Source organism: Podarcis tiliguerta, assembly GCF_965153285.1.
Source record: "Podarcis tiliguerta genome assembly, chromosome: 6".
In the NCBI taxonomy this organism is placed as follows: domain Eukaryota; kingdom Metazoa; phylum Chordata; class Lepidosauria; order Squamata; family Lacertidae; genus Podarcis; species Podarcis tiliguerta.
Genome location: NC_139539.1, coordinates 7,544,600 through 7,571,592, shown reverse-complemented (window position 1 = coordinate 7,571,592; position 26,993 = coordinate 7,544,600). Strand labels below are relative to the sequence as shown.

General features: G+C 48.5%; 1 protein-coding gene across 3 annotated transcripts in view; it reads right to left on the bottom strand.

Moving 5' to 3' along the window:
* LOC310680532 (peroxidasin homolog) overlaps positions 1 to 26,993 on the bottom strand; it is a 70,736-nt gene that overhangs the window by 3,700 nt on the left and 40,043 nt on the right. For all 3 annotated transcript variants that reach the window (XM_083447256.1, XM_083447257.1, XM_083447258.1), the window contains 12 exons: positions 24,929 to 25,098; positions 22,928 to 23,200; positions 21,051 to 21,167; positions 19,488 to 19,646; positions 17,232 to 17,344; positions 14,957 to 15,113; positions 12,831 to 12,939; positions 10,516 to 10,673; positions 7,288 to 8,791; positions 4,952 to 5,086; positions 2,974 to 3,182; positions 1,514 to 1,628 (listed from right to left, as the gene is read on the bottom strand). In XM_083447256.1, coding sequence (XP_083303382.1) covers positions 1,514 to 1,628; positions 2,974 to 3,182; positions 4,952 to 5,086; positions 7,288 to 8,791; positions 10,516 to 10,673; positions 12,831 to 12,939; positions 14,957 to 15,113; positions 17,232 to 17,344; positions 19,488 to 19,646; positions 21,051 to 21,167; positions 22,928 to 23,200; positions 24,929 to 25,098 — 3,219 coding nt within the window. The remainder of the gene's footprint in view (positions 1 to 1,513; positions 1,629 to 2,973; positions 3,183 to 4,951; positions 5,087 to 7,287; positions 8,792 to 10,515; positions 10,674 to 12,830; positions 12,940 to 14,956; positions 15,114 to 17,231; positions 17,345 to 19,487; positions 19,647 to 21,050; positions 21,168 to 22,927; positions 23,201 to 24,928; positions 25,099 to 26,993) is intronic.

Here is a 26,993-nt window from a genome sequence, read left to right as displayed (position 1 = left end):
GATATATAATGAACTGAAAAAAATGTTTCAAATAACTTTTGTAAAAACAACAACCAGAAGCCTTTCTATTAGAAATTATAGGTACCGACATTCCAAAGGAACAGAAAAGACTCTTTATGTATGCAACAACAGCAGCACGGATGCTATTAGCTCAGAGATGGAAAGAAGAAAGAGTCCCCTACCAGAGAGGAATGGCAAACTAAGCTGTTAGACTACGCTGAAATGGCAAAATTGCCCGGGAAACTCAGAGACCAGGAAGACAAGAAATTGGACAAGAATGAATGGGGAAAGTTTATAATTTATTTAGGAGACCACTGTAAGCAGATGAAAACATTAGCAGGATTTTAATCTCACTTGTGATGTAACAAATACTATGGACAATATGGATAGACATAAAATATAGATTACGAAATAATATGCAGTTGAAAATGTTGACAACAGGACTTATGGAGAGAATTGAGGGGGGGGAGTGCTGAGATTCAGAGTAATCTCTCTACATCGATGTGTATTTGGTATGGCTATAAATTCATATTTCTAAAATCTGTGGGATGTGGAACACAAGAGCAGTCAAGTACAAAATTCCTAGAGTGAACATGCTTACACATGGGGAGGAATGTTTGTCCAGCTAGGAGGTAAACTTCCTGTTTCCTTCTGGGCTGGGCCAGACTTCCTCTGCATGTGACTAGAGGTGGGTGTGGCCTCACCTGTGCAGGTAACGACAAAAGCACAGGGCAGGGCAGCCCTCTCTCTCTCTGAGACTACTTTCATCGAAGAAGCAACATCTGCTTAGCCAAAGATGCTCTCTTGGCCTCCAGCCAAGAGAGGACAAAGGGACTGTCTCCTTATGAGATAGTTTCTAGATGTATGTTACTTTTCTAAGCTAAGTCTGCTTTCTGGGATCCGATTGTGAACAGAATGTGAGTGAGTAAACTCTTTTTATACTTTTAGAGAAGACTGTGTCGTGTCTTATCTTTTATGAGGGAATAAGGGGGAAACAGGGACGCGGGTGGCACTGTGGGTTAAACCACAGAGCCTAGGGCTTGCCAATCAGAAGGTCGGTGGTTTGAATCCCTGTGACAGGGTGAGTTCCCGTTGCTCGGTCCCTGCTCCTGCCAACCTAACAGTTCGAAAGCACATCAGAGTGCAAGTAGATAAATAGGTACCGCTACGGTGGGAAGGTAAACGGCGTTTCCGTGCACTGCTCTGGTTCGCCAGAAGCGGCTTAGTCATGCTGGCCACATGACCCGGAAGCTGTACGCCGGCTCCCTCGGCCAATAAAGCGAGATGAGTGCCGCAACCCCAGAGTTGGTCACGACTGGACCAAATGGTCAAGGGTCCCTTTACCTTTAAGGGGGAAATACCAGAACAGTTATTATAGAGGCTTTAGCGAGCCTGAGCAAACGCATCCGCTGAGTTTAAAAGGGGAATGTTACTCTGCTAATCCTCTCCTGCATCCCTGAACAGTCCCACAAAATCAAATAAAAGAAGAAAAAGTCACCAGTCTGCAGCTCACCTTTGATCCCCAGGCTTGGCCTTGGAAGGGTTTTCTTCTGGGTAGCTGAAGCCAGAAGATCTTTTGCTTCGGAACTGTTGGGAAAGGGCCCTAAACTGGCCCTGGGTCCTGCAGTCTAGGGGGAAGAAGAAGATGTGAGTTTGAGACAGCAGGGTTTGAAAAGCTCAGAAACACTGGAAGAATGCTTATATAACTCTGATTCCAAAACAAGTCAGAGCGCCTGAGCAGCTAAAAAATTATCAACATATCTCTGTTGAATGATGATTATAAACTTTTTTGTAAATATATTAGCAAATAGGTTGAAATTTGTATTAAAAGAGGCAAATCATTATGAGCAGTCTAGATTTTTGCCAAAAAAACAACCCCTCATGGAATATGCAGAAATGGCGAAACTTACCTAAAGAAAAGGAAATCAAGAAATCAAACTTTTTTGTAAAATAATGGTGATGGTTTATTGAATATTTACAGATAAATTGTAAACAGATAAAAACACTGGCAGGATTATTGTAATAACCTGCAGTTTTGCCAGGGTACTGTAGTGGTTCTAGGGGTTGCTCGTGCGTAAGCCGGTGCAAACACCTGGCTGGGTTGCCTGAGTGAACCTTTTCTGTCCGGGCAGCCACTCACCCGTGGCTGTCTCAGTCGCTGGCAGAATCCGTCAGCGGGCGTTTCTTAAACTTCTTCCAGCAAAGAAGCTCTTTGACGCCTAGTCTTCTCCTACTCTCTCTGCGCGAAAGCCTTCTGCGCAAGGAGGGCGTAGGCAGCGGAGGACCTCTACTCTCCCCACTGGTCCCCGGCAAGGAGTCATGGGACCGCCTCGCCGCTTCCCCCATCTGCCCCCCTTCTCCACTGGTGCTACGCTGATTCTCTTCCCCAGAAGATGGGCTGCCTCTCCCAATCCCGGGACGCTCTCTGGAATCCCTCTGGCTTTTGCTCTCTCCCTCCGGCACTGATGGCAGTTCTCTGACAGGTATATATGCACAACCGATAATTAAAGGAGCAATGAAAGGAATTTGGATATGCAGAAGAAAGAGGGGGAAGGAAGTCAAATTTTGAAATGTTAAATTGATTGTTAAATTAATCAAATGTATAAACTTGGAAAGTATAAATTAAAACTTTTTTTTTTTTTAATGTAAAGCTCAGAAACACATGGCCTTCCCAAAAATATTTATCAAATTAGTGTTCCATGTTTAGCGGCTTCTGAGCAGAGGGAGATGGAGGGTGACGTGTTCAGGCTTCATTTCATCCTGAAAAGGAAGCCTTTTGTGTGGGAGGGGGGAGGGAGGAAAAATGGGGGGGGGGAACAAGGATGATATGTTTTTGGATAATATGTCTTGTTATAATTTTGAATAAAAAATTATTAAAAAATAATAAAAATAATTTAAATTAATAAAGATTATTTAAAAAAACATAACAAAAACAAAACCCACAATCCCCACCCCCCGTCCTCATCACGTTACCTTCACAGCAGTCCTGCCAGAGGCGCAGATCCACTTCCGGGATCTCATCGCAGCTGACCATGCCCTGTGGGTAGGCTGCGACCCGGAAAACATCCTTCTGCAGCTGCCTGATGTGGTCGCTGTTGTCGCAGATGATGCGGGCGAGAGACACCTGCCTTATCTGCGTGAGCTGGGCAGGGCTGAGCACACCTGGGTTCTCGTACCAAAACCTGATGGGGGAAATTGCAGGCAAGAGCATCAGCGATGGACCCGTAAACAGCAAGCAAGGGATGCAAGGACAAGGTGGGGAGCCTTTGGTCTTCAGGAAGAAGAAGAGTTTGGATTTGATATCCTGCTTTATCACTACCCCAAGGAGTCTCAAAGCGGCTAACAATCTCCTTTCCCTTCCTCCCCCACAACAAACACTCTGCGAAGTGAGTGAGGCTTCAAAGAAGTGTGACTTCTTTGTGGAAGTTAAAATTGCAGTTGTTGTATAAAGGATTGTTGTTTTGACTGGAGTGTAATTGGAATTAATAAGATTTTGGAACGCAGAAATAAAGTAAATCATCAAACCATCAATACTAGCACTCAGGGTGCCACCTAAATTGCATAATTTGGCATCTGAATGATTGGTATTAATAATTGTATTATGATTTGGCATTGTTATAATGAGGCTATTATTGGATTATTGTAGTTGAAAACTAATAAAAATTCTTATCAGAAGATTCTTAATCTCCGGTGTACAGGCTGGTAAATGTGAAATGTTTATGCATGTAGGTTTATCGCAACACAAGCACAGCAGCAGGTGTTTATATACAGGTGAATGAGATATCACTATAGACAAATATGTCTATAGACAAACAAATACCTTGCACTTGGGCTGCCATACGTCTGGGATTTCTCAGACATATCCAGGATTTGTCTGTCGGAAATAGCGTCCGGGCAGAATAGACGAAAATCAGTAAAAATGTCAGGGAAAACCCATGTGGGAAGTGATGATTTTTTTCGTGAATTTCCTTAAAAATAGGTCAAAAACTTCATAAACCTTGACATCTGCTGGGAGGGTATTCCACCGGGGAGATGCCACTACTGAGAAGGCCCTCTGCCTGGTTCCCTGTAATCTCACTTCTCGCAGGGAGGGAACCACTAGAAGGCCCTCGGAGCTGGACCTCAGTGTCCAGGCTGAACAATGGGGGTGGAGACGCTTCTTAGGTATACTGGGCCGAGGCCATTTAGGGCTTTAAAGGTCAGCACCAACACTTTGAACTGTGCTCGGAAATGTACTGGGAGCCAATGGAGATCTTTCAGGACCGGTGTTATGTGGTCCCGGCGGCCGCTCCCAGTCACCAGTCAAGCTGCCGCATTCTGGATTAATTGCAGTTTCCGGGTCACCTTCAAAGGTAGCCCCATGTAAAGCGCACTGCAGTAGTCCAAGCGGGAGATAACCAGAGCATGCACCACTCTGGAGAGACACTCTGCGGGCAGATAGGGTCCCAGCCTGCGTACCAGATGGAGCTGGTAGATAGCTGCCCTGGACGCAGAATTAACCTGCACCTCCATGGACAGTTGTGAGTCCAGAATGATTCCTAGGCTGCACATCTAGTCCTTGGAATCATAGAGTTGGAAGGGACCCGGAGGACCATCTCGTCCAACCCCCTGTAACGCAGGAATATGCAGCTGCCCCATATGGGGAATTGAACCTACAACCCTGGAATTATCAGCACCTTGTTTTAACCAACCGAGCTATCCAGTTGATTTGTGCTGGTGGACTGGTTGCCATTCCCATCTGGAGCCCTGGCGACTGAGGGCTGTGACTGTGTGCTGCTCTCCGCTGGCAGGGAACAGCTGTTGTAGGAGTAGATCACGTCTGCAACCTCACCCAACCCCAAAAGGCAAGCCCTCAAGGATCCAACGGGGAGACGTCAAAACCCTCAGGGTTCTCCAAATCAAAAGAACAACTCGCTCAGATGGAATAGCAAATGGACCTGGCTTGGCTTACCTGTCTCCATCTCGGAGTCTTCGAAACTGAGTCGCTAATAAGCACATGAGTGTTGGCCCCACTCTGGTGCCCGGGACAAGGTCCTCCACCATCAGGGCAGGAAACAAGTCGATGTTCTTTGTAATTCCATATAAACTGCAGAGGGAGAGGGGAAAGAGATCAGCTGGAGGAGCAAAAGCTTGCCTGGTGTGTGTGTGTGAGAGAGAATGTTGTGGCCCTGCAGATTTTGCTGAACCCCATCTCCCATCAGCTGGGATGCGGGTAGCGCTGTGGGTTAAACCACAGAGCCTAGGACTTGCCGATCAGAAGGTCGGTGGTTTGATTCCCCGTGACGGGGTGAGCTCCCGTTGCTCGGTCCCTGCTCCTGCCAACCTAGCAGTTCAAAAGCACGTCAAAGTGCAAGTAGATAAATAGGTACCACTCTGGCAGGAAGGTAAACGGCGTTTCTGTGTGCTGCTCTGGTTCGCCAGAAGCAGCTTAGTCCTGCTGGCCACATGACCCGGAAGCTGTACGCCAGCTCCCTTGGCCAATAAAGCGAGATGAGCACCGCAACCCCAGAGTCGGTCACGACTGGACCTAATGGTCAGGGGTCCCTTTACCCTTTACCTAACTCCCATCAGCCCCCAACTAGCACGGCCCATGTCTGGAATGATGGGAGCTGTAGTTCAATAGCATTTGGAGGGTCACAGTCCCTTCCCCATACTGACCTAGGAGGGTATCTGCGGTATGGCTTAAAAAGACCTGAGGGGAGATCGTAATTCTGTGAAGGGCCAGGGTGCCTCTAGTGGAGAAGCTGAAGTACCCACACCAAAGTGCAGTTCCCAGGATCAAACAACTTTGTCAGTGGCTAAATTCCTTTTCCTGGCACTCAAGCGTCGGAAGCGTATAATTGAATGCTTTGATGTGGGTTACCTGTGAGAGTTCTAGTACTGTGGCCCTACCTTATTTATGTACCCCTATGATGTTATAGTTTATAATTATTGTGTAATGTTTTATTTCTGACTATCGGTCGAATAAAGGAAATTGATTGAGTTCCCAGGATTCTTTGGGGGAAGCCATGACAGATCAGGGCCAACAGAGGCATTACAGACATGGCAGATCCATGTTAAGATCTTTCTGCCATATTGTTGTGGTTGCTGCTGCTGCTGCTTTGAAGCCAGTGTGTGGGGATCCATGTTTGATCAGAGGGGCAATGCCAGGGTAGGAGGTATCAGCCCTCCCCCATGTTGTTTCTCTAATACAAATTGGGAACAACTGTGGCTCAGTGATAGGGCATCTGTTTTGCATGCATAGGGTTCCAGAAGCACAGTCTGAAACTCTGGAGTGTCCATACAGGTACTTGTATTTTGCTCAGTATATGGAAATGGTGTGTTGGGGGGATTAAATAGTCCCCTCCACCGCCACAGACACTCTGATAAAAACAGTCTCCCTCCTAGAAAAAAAAAGTTTTAAAAAGTAAGGATATCTAATCACCAGTCTCTCCTGTCACATCTGATTTGACTCTTAAAAAGGTAAAGGACCCCTGACAGTTAAGTCCAGTTGCAGACGACTCTGGGGTTGCGGCGCTCATCTCGTTTTACTGGCCGAGGGAGCCGAAGTTTGTCCGCAGACAGTTTTTCCGGGTCATGTGGCCAGCATGACTAAACCACTTCTGGCGAAACCAGAGCAGCGCATGGAAATGCCATTTACCTTCCCACCGGAGTGGTACCTATTTATCTACTTGCACTTCGATGTGCTTTCGAACTGCTAGGTTGGCAGGAGCAGTGACCGAGCAATGGGAGCTCACCCCGTTGCGGGATTTGAACCGCCGACCTTCTCATCAGCAAGCCCTAGGCTCAGTGGTTTAGACCACAGCGCCACCCGCGTCCCTTGATTTGACTCTTAAAGCAGCATAAAACCAGGATAGGTTTGCAGTGCAGATATACCTTGGGCAATCTTCAAGATACTTGCAGCGACTGAGTCAACGCTTGCTATGGACTGCAGCCTGACATGGAACGGAGGCATGTAAACACTACAATCCCTTTGTGTGATGAGTTATTCACTTCTGTTGCTAAGGGCAATATAATTTGTGAGCCTCAAGAGGCTAGAGGACTCCTATCAGCCTCTCCTAGTGGGGCCTACGATCAGGGAAGATGTGAGTTGTTGCCCAGCAAGATTTGGAGCCACAGATTCTCTGCGCCTGACCTAGAGCAACAGAAGTAAATGGTCTCATGTGCTGGGGTCAGGGGGAGAAACAGGAGGGCTGGAGTTTGGTTGTTGCACAAAGGAGACACCTAAAGGAGGGTTGGTTACAATTGTCGCTGACCTCTCTGGTGCCCTTTGGCTGGGCCGCCTACCTCCTGAGCTTCTCCCTGATTTCGAGGTTCCTAATCTCGTTCTTGAGGTCGTCAAACTCCTGTGCGGACGTGAGGTTGCAGAAGACCCGGAAATCGTTGTAAGGGGGGATGCCGTGGTCACGCCCCCTCTGGATGTTGATGGCTGCCAGGTCCAGAGAAACGGAATGGGCCATGGAGAAGAGCTTCTCGGTCAGCTCCATGTTCAAGAGTTCGGAAGGCACTCGCATTTTCCCGGGGACCCCAAAGAGTCCGCGGAGAAGCGGGTCGATGCCTCCTTCCTGGGTGATCCTGAACGGCGAGAAGAAAGCCTTGTGAAGAGGGAGGTGGCCCTGCCGGATGGGCTGGAAAGTTTCGTTGAGCCGGTAGAGGAGAGGGTTGATGAGGGTGTGGCCGAAGCGGAAGGCGGCCGTGGCGAAGGCGTTCAGGATGCCGGCGTTGGTGTTGGGCTCGTAGCCTTTATACTCCCCCAAGACCTTCATCCCGGCTTCCCCGAAGATCTTGGGCAACCAGTGCGAGTACGTGATGTGCTGCATCTCGGCCCCCACAATCTTCCGAGCCTCGTGGTAGATGGTATCCCCGTCCCAGTGAGGGTTCAGGGCCAGGAGCTTGGCGGCCACACGGTTATGCTCCCGGAACCACAGGGTGTGCATGGAAGTCAAGGCCAGCTGCTCGTTGGCTCGGTGGTCGCCGGCCAAGAAACACGGGACGGGACTTTCGCTCTCATCCCGCATGCATTCGGTGGGAGGCCCCACGGCGAAGGGGAGGAGGTGCTTCCCGGAGCTGGGGACCACCTGCCCTTGCTTCAGGAGCCCCCTCTGGTTGCTGAGGTCCCGTAGCTCCAGAGACTCGTGCTCCGTGCTCCCGTAGACGTTGGATGCGTCGATGAACGAGGTGAGGTGGTTGATTTGCTCGCGGGCGTACACGGAGTTCATCAGCAGAGAGGTCATCCCGCTACCACACACGGGGCTCGAACGGACGAAGAACATGCAGTGTCCGTTCCTCACCCGCGGGTCGTTTTCCGGGATCATGACGGAGAAGCAGGGAGGGTCGTTGGTGCACACCTGGCTGCACGAGGCTCCATCGGAGAAGCGCGCCATGCTGATGGCCGCCACGGTCTGGTCCATGTCGTGGTCCAGGAACTGTCCCCATTGCATCAGCATGTGAGTGAACTGGTCGTCGGGCGTGATGGTCTCGGTGCCAATCATGGCGGTCGAGACCAAGCGAGGGAGCGGCAGGGGGAGCTCCCGGGAGTCGTCGGCCAGAGAGAAGCCTCTGGGCAGGTTGAACCCGTTCTGGTAGGCCGGCTTGAGCAGGCGCTCGAAGGCGGTGAGGGAGGCTCCCCACATGGGGTGCTGGAGGTTGTTGCACGAGCCGTCGTGGGTCCGGTACTTCCTGTGGAAGCAGATGTCGGAGCAGTTGGGGGTGCGGCGGTGGGCAGAGCAGCCGGACAGGTTGGCGATCATGTTCAGGTAGTGCGGGGAGACCAGGTCGTTGTAGCGGTACCCTGAAAGACCACTCCCAGAGCGTCACCCAATGGATTAGAATCAGAACAAGCATTCGCTACAAAACCTTTTTCGAATATTGCAAATCTCACAACCAGATTGTGAGGCTAATAATTCCAGGATATCTGGAACCTTCCCTAAACCCTCACAGGTTTATATTTATTTTTAAAGTTTCTAGCAAATGCCTAGTCCTTCAGAGGGAAACTCTAATTACATATGAGCTACCGTATTAGGCCGAATATAAGCTGCACCCGCAAATAAGCCACACCTTTCAAATTTTGCAGCTTGGGGGAGGCTTGGGAGCCGTGGATGTGACAGACACCCTTGCCGTGCGCTCCTGGGCTGCTCTTGGGGGGGAGCCATACCGCTTTGCTGTCCCCCCCCCTTTGTTCCAACAGCTTGGGGAAAGCTTGGGAGCGGTGGGTGGGCTGGACACTGTTGCCCTGCACCCCCGGGCTGCTTCCCCGGGGGGGGGGGGGAGAGCCACGCCACTTTGCCGACAGTGTAAGGTCGTGAATATAAGCCACACTTTAACTTTTCACAATTGGAATTTGGGGGGAAAGTGAGGCTTATAACATCTTTTGGATTACAACTTTGAATATGGAGTATGGGCAAATTTGCTGAGATGGGATCAAGGAGCTGTTAAGAAGGAAGCCCTTTGGGACTTAATTTTTGGCACTAAAAGAAACTTGCAGACAGGACAGGGAGAAGAGTTAAGAGCCTCGGATAGAAGAGCACCAGGTTGATGAACTATATGGAACTGATAGAAAAGACTGACAAAATCCGAGACCAGGGAGAAGAGACGGTGGAAGAAGATTGGAATTTTTAAAAATATTATTTAGAGTAATATAGCATAATTAAGGACTGTTGGGAGATGGTGGAATGAACTTATACGACTTCAGTAGAAATATGACAAGGATTTAAGATTTTAGGATTTAAGCTTTAAGTTTTTTTAGATTGAAGTATAGATAAATTTTTAGATTTTGATGGGAAGATAAGGTTAAAATAGATTAAGATAATTAAACGATAGTAAGCAGTGAAAGATGGAAAGGATTTGCTGACTTAATTATTAACTGGAATACAAAAAAGGGAGGTGGGAGGAGGTCGAGGAAATAAGTCATTGAAGGATAGAGATGTGAAAAATGGATGTGTTTTTAAATGTTTTTGTTTTTTCTCTAGTTGGGTGGAGGCATTGTTTTCTTTTTTGCTTTTACTTTTGATGTATTTCTTAATTTTTTTATTTTCTCTTTTTATATATATATACTGTGTTTCTTCTTTCCCCCCCTTTCCCCCCCTGTAATTATAAAACTTTTAATAAATATCATTAAAAAAAAAAAAAGTGAGGCTTATATTCAGGCCAATACGGTATGCCTTCTTAAGGCAAAGGAATGACCACCGATAGGTCCTCAACCCAAAGGCTTCTAGGCCAATGAAGATTCCGTTCAAATGCAACACATTCTCAGCATTTTATTAGAATGCAGTCTACGTCCAAATAAAAACCAGAAAAGCAATTCTAGGATGGAATCTTAGAAGCAGACACACCAGCTTCTTAACTTAGTCTCCTATACACCTGGAGGGTGGGAAAAACACCTCTTGACTTGACACTGAAAAGCTGCTAACATGGGGGACAAGCAGTCCTCTAGTGGGAGGGATTTCCGTATCTAGGGCGCCATAACAGAGACATAACACATAACATGCTTTCATGGCTCAGTGGTGTCTTTATTACCTGTTCCGTTCATGTCCACAACCAAGCCTTGCTGCACATGTTCCTGGATGAGCTGCAAGGTCCGTTCGAAGATCTCTCCGGCCCTAGCTGTCTCGATGGTGTACGGATCCCGCGGGTAACGGAAAAGAGCCAGCAATTCATTAGGAGTTTTGGGTCGCCTGTCCGGAGAGGACAGAAAGCCATTTTTAAGCGCCATCGCATTTTCCAAAAGCCTCAGCATTATCGGCTGAGATACTAACAGCAATCCGAGTTCTCAAATGTGCTGGTCCTTATTGCAGCCAAAATGGCTCTGTTCCTCCCCTCCACAAGAGGGCGATATCAGCAGTCTTGGGGGAACCCCAGGCCATGCAGGGGGATAAACAACCTTTCTACTCCAAAGAAAGTCCTGTTCAGTTCAATGGGGCTTATAGGATTATAGCCTTAGAGGTGTGTGTGTGGGGGGGGGTGATCCCCAAAGCTACCCAGGGATGACTGAGCATGCTCAGTGGTCACCCAATGCTGGCTGACTATTGGGGCAGGAGATAGAAAGCTAGGGGAGGAGAGTGGAATAGAGTAGCCTGAAAAAAACAACTTGTCACAGCTCCCACTTGTTATTTTTACTTTCAGTTAGGGAAGCGAGAAAACGGCAGTTTCCACTTCCACTTGCATCCGTCACAATCAGCGCCGATTCTGTTCTGCTGCAGTTTGGTTTCTGAAAAATACTGAATCATTTGTCTTGCTGTCTGCTATTCAGTGTGGGTTATACAACTGTTTATGTTCGTTTCCATGCCGAGGAAACGTGAAAACTACCGTACTTTTCCGTGTATTAGATGAGCTTCAAACCCCCCCCAAAAAAAGAATGCTAAAAAATGGGGGGAATGCGCTTTATACATAGCCAGTGCATATTGGTGACATGGGATTGTTTGGTTCTGCTAGCTGGAGATTGCCAGTGGTGTTCTTGGTGTCTGCGAAAAGGGCTAGTGTTTATTTGCTGTCGCTGCTGCGGCAATAGTGCTGGTGATTTGCGGTTGCGGCAGTGCAGGTCAGACGGGTGAATGATTTTCAGCAATACTGCCCCTAAAAAAGCTCGACAACTCTGGTCCCCCCCCCCCCAATCTCAACAACTCTGGGCAATCTCCCCCCCATTTTCTTAAGTTTGAACCTCCCAAATAGGCAGCATCTTATACATGGGGGCGTGTTATACACAGAAAAATACGGTATGAGTTGTTTGCAGACTTAAGTAAACAGTGATGTGAAAGGTTGAATTTGCTTGGCTCATGTCCATTCCTGACCATAGACAGACAGGCGGAACGCAGCCATTCCTGCTTCCTTTTCCATTTGCGTGGGAATTCCTACTTCCCGTGAAGTCCCTGGCCGAGTGACAATTGGGGACTCTGCTACATTTGTGAAGATAAAGTGTTTTATATGCATTATAACTGGGAGAAAAGCAATGACAAACTTAGACAGCATCTAAGCCATTGCCGCATTAATGATTTCCCCCCGCCCCCCACTAAAATGAAACTTAACAAAAGATATGCAATTTCCTTTTATTTTGAAACTGTTCTGTGACTTGTATTTCTCTCCCGAGGCTTGTGGAAATAAAACCTTTCTTAAAAAGCAGAGACATCACCTTGCCAACAAAGGTCTGTATAGTTAAAGCTATGGTTTTCCCAGTAGTGATGTATGGAAGTGAGAGCTGGACCACAAAGAAGGCTGATGGCCGAAGAATCGATGCTTTTGAATTCTGGTGCTGGAGGAGACTCTTGAGAGTCCCATGGACTGCAAGAAGACCAAACCTATCCATTCTGAAGGAAATCAGCCCTGAGTGCTCACGGGAAGGACAGATCCTGAAGCTGAGGCTCCAAGACTTTGGCCACCTCATGAGAAGAGAAGACTCCCTGGAAAAGACCCTGATGTTGGGAAAGATGGAGGGCACAAGGAGAAGGGGACGACAGAGGACGAGATGGTTGGACAGTGTTCTCGAAGCTACCAGCATGAGTTTGACCAAACTGCGGGAGGCAATGGAAGACAGGAGTGCCTGGCGTGCTCTTGTCCATGGGGTAACAAAGCGTCGGACACGACTAAATGACTAAACAACAACAACAACATGCATTATAACACTGTGACACCAGACGGCGCTGTGAAGTCCCGTTTTCCGATTTCTCTGTATGAAATTTGCAACACGTTTAACTGAATCGCTTCTTTGATTTGTCTAGACCCAGCCCGGGTAGGAAATGACCACAAAACTGCCCTTCCCCCCACAAAATGGCTTCTGCATCTGTGTGGCCTTCCCACCTGCCCCCGTAAATGTGAGTTTATTCTCCAAACGGTCTTACTTGCTAAACAGCTCGGTGCGCGTAGAATTGATGGCGTGGTCCACACTGTTGATGGCTTCCTGGATTGAGGTCGCGACAAAGGTGTCGCCGCTTCTGCCAACGTTCGTAGCTTTTTTAAAACCACAAAGGTGGCGGTGGTGGTGGTGGGGAAAAAAATCAAAATTTAAACCACTGCCATTTTAGAATCATCTGCCTTGAAAACAGTAACCTGTTGTGAGACGGTGAGGAAGCCTGGAGAAAATTTAAAGACTATTTACAGAAATATTATAAAACAATGAATGTTTGATGACATCGGATTGAGGGTGAATGGTTATTAGCGAAAAAGTGAATAGAGAAAGATTTAATATCTTAATAGATTTAAGGAAATGCAACTATCTATTAGACTTCAAGAGTATCAGAAAATTAAAATATGATAGAGGGAAAGAATTTGCAGACAGAATATTTGATTTGGAATACAGAGAAGGAAGGTCTGGGGAAGTCGGAGAAATAAGTTAATGTAAAGAATACAAGGAGACAAAAATTGTTTTTAACATGTTTATTTTCTTTGTTGTATATTGTTGCTTTGTGTGTTTGTGTGTTGTAGTGTTTATTTTTCTGTTTTTTTATTTTTTGTTGTGAGGTTGTTTGTTTATTGTTGATTTATGTCTTTTGTAAAACTTAATAAAATATTATGTAAAAAAATAAATAAATGAAAACAGTAACCTTACCACCCAATACACCAGTTCCTAGCACATATTTGAGTTTGCTTGGAATGTGAAAATGTCAGAACAATAAGAGTAGTTTTGCTTTTTCTTGCACCCGTAAATGCCTTTCCCTTGCTTTTTAGCATAACCTTCTGCGCTGCACACATTGGTGGCAGAGATCTGTGTTTCAAAAAGGACACTGACAAACTGGATCGTGTCCAGAGGAGGGCAACCAAAATGGTCAAAGGCCTGGAAACGATGCCTTATGTGGAACGGCTAAGGGAGCTGGGCATGTTTAGCCTGGAGAAGAGGAGGTTAAGGGGTGATATGATAGCCATGTTCAAATATATAAAAGGATGTCACCTAGAGGAGGGAGAAAGGTTGTTTTCTGCTGCTCCAGAGAAGCGGACACGGAGCAATGGATCCAAACTACAAGAAAGAAGATTCCACCTAAACATTAGGAAGAACTTCCTGACAGTAAGAGCTGTTCGACAGTGGAATTTCCTGCCAAGGAGTGTGGTGGAGTCTCCTTCTTTGGAGGTCTTTAAGCAGAGGCTTGACAACCATATGTCAGGAGTGCTCTGATGGTGTTTCCTGCTCGGCAGGGGGTTGGACTCGATGGCCCTTGTGGTCTCTTCCAACTCTTCTATGATTCTATGATTCTAAAAGGTTTCTCCAGGTTGGGCTGGAAAAGACTCCCACCTGAAACCCCATCGAGCTGCTGCCTGTCCGTGTAGACAATATAGAGCTATAGAGCAATGGTGTGACTCATAAGAAAGCTTCCTATGCTCCCTGCTGCATTGTGTCACCCAGAGAAGGGGCTACAGGCAGGGATCTGCAAAGAATCCTTTTCATTTTATGGGGGGGGGGGGGAATATTTTGCAAATGTATGCAGATTTAATCAACCGGCTAATCAATCATCTAGAAAATGTACATGTTTAATCAACTAGGGCTTCTGTAACTGGGTGACAGTCCTGTTTAGAAAATGTAGATCTAGAGGATTTTAATCTCACTTGTAAGGTAAACTATGGACAACTCAGATGGATAAAAAAAGTGGATAACAGATTGATATGCAGATGCAAATGTTCATATCAGGACCCGTGGAAGGGGTGGGAGAAAATCTCAAGATTCAGAGAATGGATTTGCAATTGAATTTGTTGTACATTTATTTCTTTTTAAAATAAAATAAAAATTATTTTTTTAAAATAAAAGGAAACGTAGATCTAGGATTGCATGTTGGTATGGATTGTATATGGGTACAGGGGTGCAGAAAAGCCAGCCATGCAAACTGGCTCCAACTAGACCAGCCTCTGCCAATCTGGTGCCCTCCAGCTACAACTCCCATCAGCGCCAGCCAGTGGGAGTTGTAGTCCGAAACAGCTGGAGGGCGCCAGCTTGGGAAGGCTGGGTAAAACTGCAGATGCAAAGGAAGATTGCTCTCACCTGTGATTGTCAGTTGCATGGTGCTGGAAGTAAACCCAAAAGTGTTCCTGGCTACGCATTCGTACCTCCCTTGGTCAGCCATCCCCAGGTCTCGGATGGAGAGGGTCCCTTCTCTGTTGATGTGGAACTTGCCGCTCTCTGTGATCTGAATTCCTTCCTGAGATGCAAGGGAAAGAGGTTTTGGAGCTTGGATAGACTAGGTTCAGCTTTGGCGCAGGCTATGCACACAGGATGGGACACGGGTGGCGTTGTGGGTTAAACCACAGAGCCTAGTACTTGCCGATCAGAAGGTCGGTGGTTCGAATCCCTGCAACGGGGTGAGCTCCCGTTGCTCGGTCCCTGCTCCTGCCAACCTAGCAGTTCGAAAGCACATCAAAGTGCAAGTAGATAAATAGGTACCGCTCCAGCGGGAAGGTAGAACGGCGTTTCCGTGTGCTGCTCTGGTTCGCCAGAAGCAGCTTAGTCATGCTGGCCACATGACCCGGAAGCTGTACACCGGCTCCCTCGGCCTATAAAGCGAGATGAGCGCTGCAACCCCAGAGTCGGTCACAACTGGACCTAATAGTCAGGGGTCCCTTTATCTTTTTATGCACACAGGAGAATGGGGTGGGAATGCATGGGGGGGGGTGTGTATCACATGTGTGAATGTTCCTCTGTGTTAAGACAAGCAAACCACGATGCAAATAGAAAATCAGTATTTTCTATTTCAAAGGTTGATTTATTTATTTTTATAAAAGACTTTTACTAATGTGGAAGTGCATTCAAAACTAGAACTTATCCCTTCCAGTCTTCTTTTATGTGTTGACTGAGTCAGAAAGCCAAAACAGAGTGATTATTGTTATTATTATTATTGCCTGGGTTGATATTTGTGTGCAGGCACTTGCTTTCCTCCAGTGGATATCTGCATGTGCAAAAAAAATTGTTTTGGAACAAATTGTAAAGGTAAAGGACCCCTGAAGGTTAAGACCAGTCACAGACGACTGGAGTTGCGGCGCTCATCTCACTTTACTGGCCGAGGGAGCTGGCGTTTGTCCGAAGACAGTTATTCCGGGTCATGTGGCCAGCATGACTAAGCCACTCCTGGCGAAACCAGAGGAGCGCACAGAAACGCCGTTTCCCTTCCTGCCGGAGCGGTACCCATTTATCTACTTGGACTTTTTGGCATGCTTTCGAACTGCCACCAACCTTCTAATCGGCAAGCCCAAGAGGCTCAGTGGTTTAGACTACAGCACCACCCGCATCTCCATTTGTGATATAAAGGTAAAGGGACCCCTGACCATTAGGTCCAGTCATGGCCGACTCTGGGGTTGTGGCGCTCATCTCACTTTATTGGCCGAGGGAGCCGGCGTACAGCTTCTGGGTCGTGTGGCCAGCATGACTAAGCCGCTTCTGGCGAACCAGAGCAACGCACGGAAATGCTGTTTACCTTCCCGCCGGAGCGGTACCTATTTATCTACTTGCACTTTTTGGCATGCTTTCGAACTGCCACCGACCTTCTGATCGGCAAGCCCAAGAGGCTCAGTGGTTTAGACTACAGCACCACCCGCGTCCTGGAACAAATTGTACCTCCCCAGAAAAAAAAATGAGATTAAATTGGACACATTGATCCCCAAAGTGGGCATGGGGTGCTTGTTCGGCATGGCAAGTCTCCTGAAAAAAACCAATTCAGGCTGACTTTGATCCAGGAAGAAACGGTTGTGTGAACCGATACACTTCGACAGCCACCAGAATACTCGCAAACTAGGGCTTGCAGGCTACAGCGTCTCACCCAGCTGGCCACCAGATGTCAGCAAAGGCATTGCAAAAATTTGATTGGCAGCAAAAGACAAGTCATCTCAGGCTACGGCCGCATGGCACATTGGGCTGTGTTTCTTCGCATGCACTCTTTAAAGTTCTCTTTGAGATTTGGGACAGAGGGCCGGGCTTCAGATTAGGGATGTCTGCGCTGCCTGAACTCTTTTTGGAGACCCAAAATAACCGTTGCTTCCCTGCCTGGATACTGGAGGTGGTATGGAAAAGGCTATGCACATCCAGTCCACCATTCTCTCTGTCCACAAACTTTTGGTAGCCCAACTGGGAGCTGTATTTTACCCCTTACAGGCCTAAAATTCTCAGCACCCTACAGTTCCCGGGATCCTGTGTGTGTGTGTGTGCGCGCTTCAAATGTGTTTAAAATATATTGTGCATTTGCAGAAGCAGCAGTGGGTTCCCCATCCAAGGCAGGCAGGCCTCAAGGCAACAGGTGTTCAAAGTGCATCGATCAACACTCAGGTACCTTGGCCCATGTGATAGTGGGCTGTGGATCCCCTTGGGCTGCGCAGGTGATCTCGATGTCTTGTCCAGTCTCTGCCACCATATCTTGCGGGGGGTGAAGGAAGACCGGAATCACTGTTTAGGGCGAAGAGGAAAGAGTCAGGCAGACACCCCAAACTTCTCGGTCAGGAATGTTATAATAATAATAATAAAATTATATTTATATCTGATATGGAAGGGGGGGGCATGTCTTCTTCACCTCCTTCTTCACTACAATATATCCATTTATTTCCAATTGTCAATGTCAAAAGGGACTAAAATCTGTAAAATTCATAGAAAATCAACGTGCCAATTTGCTCAATTTCTCTAGGACTCCGTGACACCTCCCCTGTCCTCCATAATCCCTCAAGCAAGGTGTCAAGACCCTAATCCTGTCAAATCACTCTGCCAAGCCTTTCCTCTGGGCAATGCCAGGTGGCAGACTATGCATACATGGACCATTGTCTTCTCATCACCGGTACTCAGGATGTGCTTATCTGCACATATCTCCAGCTCTGCATATTCCCCCCTCCCTCCTCCATATGTTAATCCTATGTAACCCAACCTCTTCTTAATGTATTCATGATGTAATCTGTGTAACCCAACCTCTTCTTAATGTATTCATGATGTAACTGGGATGTATTTTGCACTGTATTCTGGGACATGGAGGAAGTTTCAAAAGTTCATGTCACCCCTTTCTCACTGTTCAATCTCGCCTTGAACCTGTTGCGCAATAAACTGGGATCTTCTGCAGTTTGCTCCTGTCTCCGGCTGAGCTCATTTTCCTCCGCAGGGACCCACGGACTTAGTCCGACGAGCTGGGTGGCAGAGCAGCCTCGCACCCAGATTTTACCGTAACAATATCCCACCCTCCCCAGTCGAAGCCAGGCTCAGAGTGGCTAACAACAGTTAAATAATACAGCATTCTAAAATCAGTTCATTATCAAATCAAATTAATGGCAACCATTGGGCTAGAGTTCTGTGAGGATTACCAAAGAAAGAATTATAAGAATTCCAAGGTCTCAGATATAAAATAAATGTTCATAAATGTACAAGGCACACATACACGCCTAAGTATATAAACCACGTGTCCGAAATAGTACAGGACTCTCCCAAATTGACCTCAAATATTTCTCCGCAAGGAGGAAGTGAATGGGAAAGCCTCTCCATTGTCTTTTGCTTACCTGTCTTAAGGGCGTATTTGTGTACGAATAGGGTGAGCCTGTGACCTGGATTCAGGAACTGAAGTATTTACCATCACAAAAGAATGACCGGGCTGCCCAGGTAAAGCAATCAGTGACCATTATCAGGTATCCTGGCAGGCAGGATTTCTGCTGTAGACCGCCTCCTTCTGTGATGTTTGTATGATGTTTCAGGGGGGTGGTCTACAGGATGGGCAATTTCAAAAGTCTATATAAGGGCTTGCACACCATTGTTCGGAGTTCTCTCCTCCCTCCAGCGTGTGGGGAGTGGGGACCCTGTTGCAACCAGCTTAATAAAGATCAGGCTTACTAACCGCTTTGCTTCTCAATATACTATGGTTAAAAAAAAGGTAAAGGTACCCCTGCCCGTACGGGCCAGTCTTGACAGACTCTAGGGTTGTGCGCCCATCTCACTCAAAGAGGCCAAGGGCCAGCGCTGTCCGAAGACACTTCCGGGTCACGTGGCCAGCGTGACATCGCTGCTCTGGCGAGCCAGAGCCGCACACGGAAACGCCGTTTACCTTTCCGCTAGTAAGCGGTCCCTATTTATCTACTTGCACCCAGGGGTGCTTTCGAACTGCTAGGTGGGCAGGAGCTGGGACCGAAAGATGGGAGCTCACCCCGCCGCAGGGATTCGAACCGCCGACCTTTCGATCGGCAAGCCCTAGACACTGAGGCTTTAACCCACAGCGCCACCCTACTATGGTTGGCCTCTGTTATTTTCTCCAACGGATAGGGGGACCCACTTTAAGGACTCTATACGGATAATAATAATAATATTTTATTATTTATACCCCGCCCATCTGGCTGGGTTTCCCTAGCCACTCTGGGCGGTTTCCAACTGAATATTAAAAACAATGCAGCATCAGACATTAAAAACTTCCCTAAACAGGTTTGGTTTGGTTTGGTTTGCAGACTCTTGGATACTCCATAAGGGAAAAGGAGCAGTTTTTTCTTATAAGGGCTGGGGAGGAAGCTCAAAGGGCCACAGGAGGCAAAAGCGATTTGTGGAACAGAAGATGAACGACCAAACATACCTCGCGGAGTCACCCAGAGCTGCACAGGGGAGCTTCGGACCCCAATGGCGCTGATGGCATGGCATTCGTACTGGCCTTGGTCGTGAAGGGCCACTCGGACCACCCTCAGGGTGCCCGTGGAGAGGATGCTGTGTCTCCGGTCGCTTGGCAACGGACCACCTAACAACAACGACATCCCGTAAGGCGGCGGCCATGTTTGGGCTGAGTTCTTGTGGGCAAGGCTGGCTCTAGTTGGGCGCTCTTGATGAGGTGTGGTGGCAGCCCTGGGAAGATGGCCCAAGCCACATTTTTTATTTCCCACAATGCATCAGCGTAGCTCTAGGTGCTAAAGGCTTGGTGCTGGTTCTGAGGAACACTGGGGCTGTTTTAAGGCAGTGGTTCCCTGGGAACTGTAGTTCGTTACAGGGGATGGGAATTGTAGCTCTGCAAGGGGGCCACTACAGTTTGCAGGATTGCTTGGGGGATGTCACGTGCTTTAAATGTGCATTGGATGTGCTTTGAATGGATGGTGTGGATCTGGTTATTTATGACCCCTTAAGATGCCAATAATAATAATAATAATAATAATAATAATAATAATAATAATAATATATTTATACCCCACCCATCTGCCTGGGTTTCTCCAGACACTCTGGGCGGCTCCCAACAGAATATTCATTAAAACATCAAACATGAAAAACTTCCCTGAACAGCCTTGCCTTCAGATGTCTTCTAAAAGTCAGATAGTTGTTTATTTCCCTGGCATCTGATGGGAGGGCGTTCCACAGGGTGGGTGCCACTACTGAAAAGGCCCTCTGCCTGCTTCCCTGCAACCTCACTTCTTGCAGGAAGGGAACAGCCAGAAGGCCCTCGGAGCTGGACCTCAGGCTGAACGATGGGGGTGGAGACACTCCTTCGGGTATACAGGACTGAGGCTGTTTAGGGCTTTAAAGGTCAGCGCCAACACTTTGAATTGTGCTCAGAAATGTACTGGGAGCCAGTGTAGATCTTTCAGGACCGGTGTTATATGGTCTCGGAGGCCGCTTCCAGTCACTCAGAAACATACCAATTCAAAGCACACTGGCCTGAGCTTTGGAAAGGCTGAGTGGGGCACTAGCTTGGCACGTGAGCATTATACAGGGCACATTGTGCCCTGGGATCTCTTGGCAGAATTACCTATGCAGTGAGGTTACTCCACACAGTGCTGAAAGAACCCACTTCCTGTTGATCCACGGGAGAGCAGTTGCCCAGTGATAGCTGCAGTTAGGTCATCTATGTGAATACACCATTGGCCCAGATTATTAAAAGCTAAAAGCTAAAAGCAGGCAAGCAAAGAGCCTTTGTGGCCTCTCGGTCTTTCAACCTCTGAGGGAGAGTGATAGACCCGAGCAACCCAGCCTGATCCTCCAGAGGTTTTGGATAGCAACTTCGCATCACCTCTGTGCTGTCCGGGGCTGAGGGAAGTTGTAATCCAAACGTCCTGAGGGCACCAAACTGATGAAGGCTGGGTACTATGCATGCTGCATGTTTACAGCTTCTGGAGTCTTCAAATCATTACAGAAGAATAGGGAGAACAAAGAAGACCTGCTCTCGTCCAGGCGATGACTGGAAGCGGACGGCCTTCTGCGGAGCAGGGAAAGTCAACGCTTTGACCCTCTGTTACGGTCTGGTCGGTGGGGATGGTCAGAAACTTAGGAGTATCTGAGGGAGGGGAAAAAAGAACAGAAATCAGGCCTTTCGAGAATGGCAAAAAAATCCCTTTCCACCCAGAACTGGACATTGTCTAACTTGGAGGTTGTCAACCTGGTCCCTACTGCTCACTAGTGGGCGTTTCAGGATTCTGGGTGGGCAGTAGGGGGTTCTACGGCACAAGCTGAATCCTCCTTCCATCGAGCACTGGTGGGCGGTAAGGAAATTTTACCATCAAGGAAGATGCATTAGTGGGCAGTAGGTATAAAAGGGTTGACTACCCCTGGGACGCGGGTGGCGCTGTGGTCTAAACCACAGAGCCTAGGACTTGCCAATCAGAAGGTCAGCAGTTCGAATCCCTGCAACAGGGTGAGCTCCCGTTGCTCGGTCCCTGCTCCTGCCCACCTAGCAGTTTGAAAGCATGTCAAAGTTCAAGTAGATAAATAGGTACTGCTCCGGCGGAAAGGTAAATGGCGTTTCCGTGCACTGCTCTGGTTCGCCAGAAGCGGCTTAGTCATGCTGGCCACATGACCCGGAAGCTGTACGCCGGCTCCCTAGGCCAATAAAGTGAGATGAGCGCCGCAACCCCAGAGTCGGCCACGACTGGACCTAATGGTTAGGGGTCCCTTTACCGTTATCCCTGGTTTAACCTCTGCAAAAGCATTGTTCAGGCAAATCAGGACAAAACGGCTATACAGGCATCTAGTTGAAGAGAGAATTGTGTGGAGAGTGAGCAGGAGAGATTTCTGAAGAGCAGAAAAAGTGAGCATTTAGATCAGGGGTCAGCAAACTTTTTCAGCAGGGGGCCGGTCCACTGTCCCTCAGACCTTGTGGGGGGGCCGGACTATATATTGAAAAAAATATATATTAAGGAATTCCTATGCCCCACAAATAACCCAGAGATGCATTTTAAATAAAAGGACACATTCCACTCATGTAAAAACACGCTGATTCCCGGACCATCCGCGGGCCGGATTTAGAAGGCAATTGGGCCGGATCTGGCCCCCAGGCCTTAGTTTGCCTACCCATTAGTTAGATGCTTTTTAGGCTCCCCAGTTATACAATTTTTTCTTATACGTGCAAAGGCCCAGAGCATAACCTCCACCCAAGCTGGGCGGCGCCTGTCTATTTTGGAAACTTCTTTGCATTTGGACACGTCTTAAGACATCATAACCAAATTTTGCATGGCGGTCCCTGCGAAGAGGGGCAGGTTTGGCTGCAGATCAATGCCATTTTGAATCAAGACGGTTGGGCGAAAGTTTCAGAAACGCATGGATTTCAGCCAGGAGGCCCTTCTCACGTCTGATACTTTTTGTTCCGAGGTAGATCTCCCCGAGTGTGGGACGCGGGTGGTGCTGTGGATAAAAGCCTCAGTGCCTAGGGCTTGCCGATCGAAAGGTCGGCGGTTCGAATCCCTGCGGCGGGGTGCGCTCCCGTTGCTCGGTCCCAGCGCCTGCCAACCTAGCAGTTCGAAAGCACCCCCAGGTGCAAGTAGATAAATAGGGACCACTTACTGGCGGGAAGGTAAACAGCATTTCCGTGTGCGGCTCTGGCTCGCCAGAGCAGCGATGTCACGCTGGCCACGTGACCCGGAAGTGTCTCCGGACAGCGCTGGCCCCCGGCCTCTTGAGTGAGATGGGCGCACAACCCTAGAGTCTGTCGAGACTGGCCTGTACGGGCAGGGGTACCTTTACCTTTACCTAGATCTTCCCGACTTTGGCACAACTTCCCGCCCACCTGTGCCCGGCGGTTACTGTGTGTGTCTTGGTCACCTTGCACGATGACGTTGGCCGTGGCTTGGATGGAGCCCTCGCTGTTACTCGCGTTGCAGCTGTACTGCCCTTGGTCCGAGAAGGTGACGTTTTGGATGTACAGCCCCCCGGAGCTGGTGATGGTGAAGCGAGGGTCCTGGGGCAGTGGAGACCCTGAGCTCAGCACCCAGGTGACGCGGGGCAGAGGGTGCCCGGAGACCCCACATTCCAAAGTGACGCTCTCCCCAACCAGCACTTCCGTGTTCTGGGGCTGGATCACAAAGCTGGGTTTGGCTGAAAGCAAAAGAGAAACAAGAGCTGGGTGTTGAGAGTTGGTTTCTGGTGCTTAGCATTTATCTAGTGCTCAGAATGCATGTTCTCACAACAGGCCCATAAGGTAAAGGTAAAGGGAGCCCTGACCGTTAGGTCCAGTCGTGGCCGACTCTGGGGTTGCCGCGCTCATCTCGCTTTACTGGCCGAGGGAGCCGGCGTACAGCTTCCAGGTCATGTGGCCAGCATGACTAAGCCGCTTCTGGCAAACCAGAGCAGCACAAGGAAACGCCATTTACCTTCCTGCCAGAGTGGTACCTATTTACCTACTTGTACTTTGACTTGCTTTCAAACTGCTAGGTTGGCAGGAGCAGGGACCGAGCAACAGGAGCTCACCCCGTTGTGGGGATTTGAACCGCCAACCTGCTGATCAGCAAGCCCTAGGCTCAGTGGTTTAACCCACAGCGCCACCCACGTCCCCTGCCCTATAAGGTAGGACAGTCATTATTCTCCCTCTGTTAAAGAAGGGAATGAGAGTGCATGAAGGTCGATAGGGGAGTGACAGATTTCTGGACTAGATAGGTAAGCTTTGGGTCTGAACCAGCAGGCTTGTCTAGTGGTCTTAGCGACAAAGAGGTACGGACCCAATGCAGTCACAGAATCATAGAATTGCAGAGTTGGAAGGAACCACAAAGGTCATTTAGTCCAACCCCCTGCAATGCAGGAAAGTTTCACCCCATATGGGGCTCAAACCCACGACCCTGAGTTTTCAAAGTCTCCTTACCAGCACTATTAAAACCGACAGATTCCCATTCTACTTCCTAATACAAAGTATGTGGGGCTTTCACCACAAAGGAATTAAGCCTTGAGCAGGAGTGGGAAAACTGTGACTCTCCAGGTCTCCAGCTCCCATCAACCCTGACCGTTGAGCACACTGGCTGCCCACTGATGGAAGTTGGAGTCTAATTCCTGCATTGCAGGGGGTTGGACTAGATGACCCCTGGGTACCTTCCAACTTTACGATTCTATGACAACTGAAGGGCCACAGGTTCTCTACACCTGACTTATTGCTGAACCACTCTGAACCAGTCGAGAATCACAATGAATGAGAGTGCTTAGTTTATACTAGAAGGATACTGAACCAAATTTCTCCACCATCCATCTCTTAAAATGGAAAGGGACTGAGCTCAGCAGTAGATTTCTCTGCATGAAGAAGGTTCTGGAGTTATTCCCTTGGTCGCTGTGGGTTAAACCCCAGAGTCTAGGACTTGCTGATCAGAAGGTCGGCTGTTCGAATCCCCGCGACGGGGTGAGCTCCCGTTGCTCGGTCCCTGCTCCAGCCAACCTAGCAGTTCGAAAGCACGTCAAAGTGCAAGTAGATAAATAGGTACCACTCCGGCGGGAAGGTAAACAGCGTTTCCTTGTGCTGCTCTGGTTTGCCAGAAGCGGCTTAGTCATGCTGGCCACATGACCTGGAAGCTGTACGCCGGCTCCCTCGGCCAAGAAAGCGAGATGAGCGCCGCAACCCCAGAGTCGGCCACGACTGGACCTAACGGTCAGGGGTCCCTTTACCTTTATCTCCAGGTGGGGCTGGAAATGTCCTCTGCCTGAAACCCTAGCGAGCTGCTGCCAGCCAGTGTAGTCAGTACTAAGCTTGATGGACCAATGCGTCCGACTTAGCATAAGGCTGCTTGCTCTCTAACGGATGCAGCGGCAATTCTTAAATTTCAGAGGATCTTTAAAAGCCGTTACATGGGTGGCCGTAGTAGCGCAGCACAACTTCTTGGGTCTTTGCTTCGCCGGCAACATTCTTGGCCATGCACTGGTAGACGCCTTTGTCCGACTCCCTGGTATCTTGGATCATTAATGTTCCGTCCTGCAGGAGGTTCAGACGCCCGTCATCTTGCATGTCGATCTCGTTGCTGAGAAACAGAAAGGAAGAACTGAACGCTCCGAATCTGGGAACTCCTGGGAGCAGGAAACTGTCACGTTAGCTCAGCCTAACCAGGAGTCAGCCAGGGGCATCCCTAGATACGCTAACTCAAGAGATAGATATGCACATACTGTATTTTTCGCTCTATAAGACGCACCAGACCACAAGACGCACCTTGTTTTTGGAGGAGGAAAACAAGAAAAGAAATATATTCTGAAGCCCAGAAGCCAGAACAGCAAGAGGGATCGCTGTGCAGTGAAAGCAGCAATTCCTCTTGCTGTTCTGGCTTCTGGGATAGCTGCGCAGCCTGCAATTCGCTACATAAGATGCACACACATTTCCCCTTACTTTTTAGGAGGGAAAAAGTGTGTCTTATAGAGCAAAAAATACGGTAAGTGTCTGTAAAGCTAGGGACGGGAGCTGCTCAGAAATCAGAACTCCTTGATATTTGGACTCTGATGGAGTTTTTGAAGTAGTCCTAGAATTTTGCGTATTGTGACAGCAGCTTCCTTGCGCTCCTGTCCTGAACATTGCCGCCTGCTCTGCACCTGCATTTGATGTGGAAATGTGGGGAGAGAAGAGTGTGAGGTGGGGGACGACGACTGTCCTCTACCGAGGGCAAGACATCCAGAACTGCCACTAACGTTGGCTGTAATGTCAGGACCCACGTACCTACGGGACCGCCTCTCCTGGTATGCCCCGCGGAGGAACTTAAGGTCCACAAATGACAACACTTTGGAGGTCCCAAGTTGCAAGGTGGTTAGATTGGTCTCAACTAGGGCCAGGGCCTTTTCAGTACTGGCCCCGACTTGGTGGAACGCTCTGTCACAAGAGATTAGGGCCCTGCGGGACTTGACATCTTTCCGCAGGGCCTGCAAGAGAGAGCTGTTCCGCCTGGCCTTTGGTTTGGACTCAGTCTGACCCTCATGTTTCCCTCCCCTTACGGTTTTGATCTCTGGGCTACTATTAAAATGAGGGTGCATTTTAAATTGTATTTTAACCTGCATTTTAAATTGTTTTTCTCTCCCCCCCACATTATGTTTTTATTGTAATTTTACTGGTGTTAGCCGCCCTCAACCTGGCTCTGCCCGGGGAGGGTGGGGTATAAATAATTCATTATTATTATTATTAATTTTAACTTGAATAACTTGTGCTTGAGCCTTGCTTTCCCCTCCTCCCTCCGCAGCCCTTCTTCCTCGCGTGTCAGAGTTTTTTAAAGATGGTGAGCCCAAAGGCACAATCCCCAAGATTCTCTGAGGGGAGGGTCAGGTCAGAGCCAGACTGGTTTACGCCTGTGCTCCTCCGGAGAGAGCACCCTTGCATTCTGGCTCAGCTGGGTGAAAATCACAGCTGTCAACCATCCCTTATTTGGCGGGAAAGTCTCTTATCCCAGTGCCATGTCCCGCTGCTGTCCCTTATTGATGATGTCCCTTAAATTTCCCGGGTTTCAAAGGAAGCAGTTCCTCTCCCTCCCTCCCTGCCGGCCAGGGAGGAGGGAGGCTCCAACTGTGTTGCTTGGCTGCGTTGCTCACCCAATAAGGAGTCTAAGAATGACTGCGGGGTGGAGCTTGCATGCCTTGTGCCGATCAAATCGGCCGCGTTGCCTGGGGACTCGCCTTTGCTCAGCGCTTCCCAGCGGAGAGGTGACGGTAGTTTTACTTGTTGCATCCCCTTTGCTGGGTTGCTGCGCTGTGGGAACCACCGCTTGAGGCTTCGTTTGGCTGCTGGCTGGGCTTTCTGCCTTTTGCTCAGGGGGGCTCAGAAGTTGAACATGCCTGTGCTCGCAAAATCCCTTATTTTGGCTGCTGATCTCTTATTTTCGAGGCTGCTGGTCCCTTATTTTCAAATCTGTAAGTTGACAGCTATGGTGAAAATTGTGTGAGA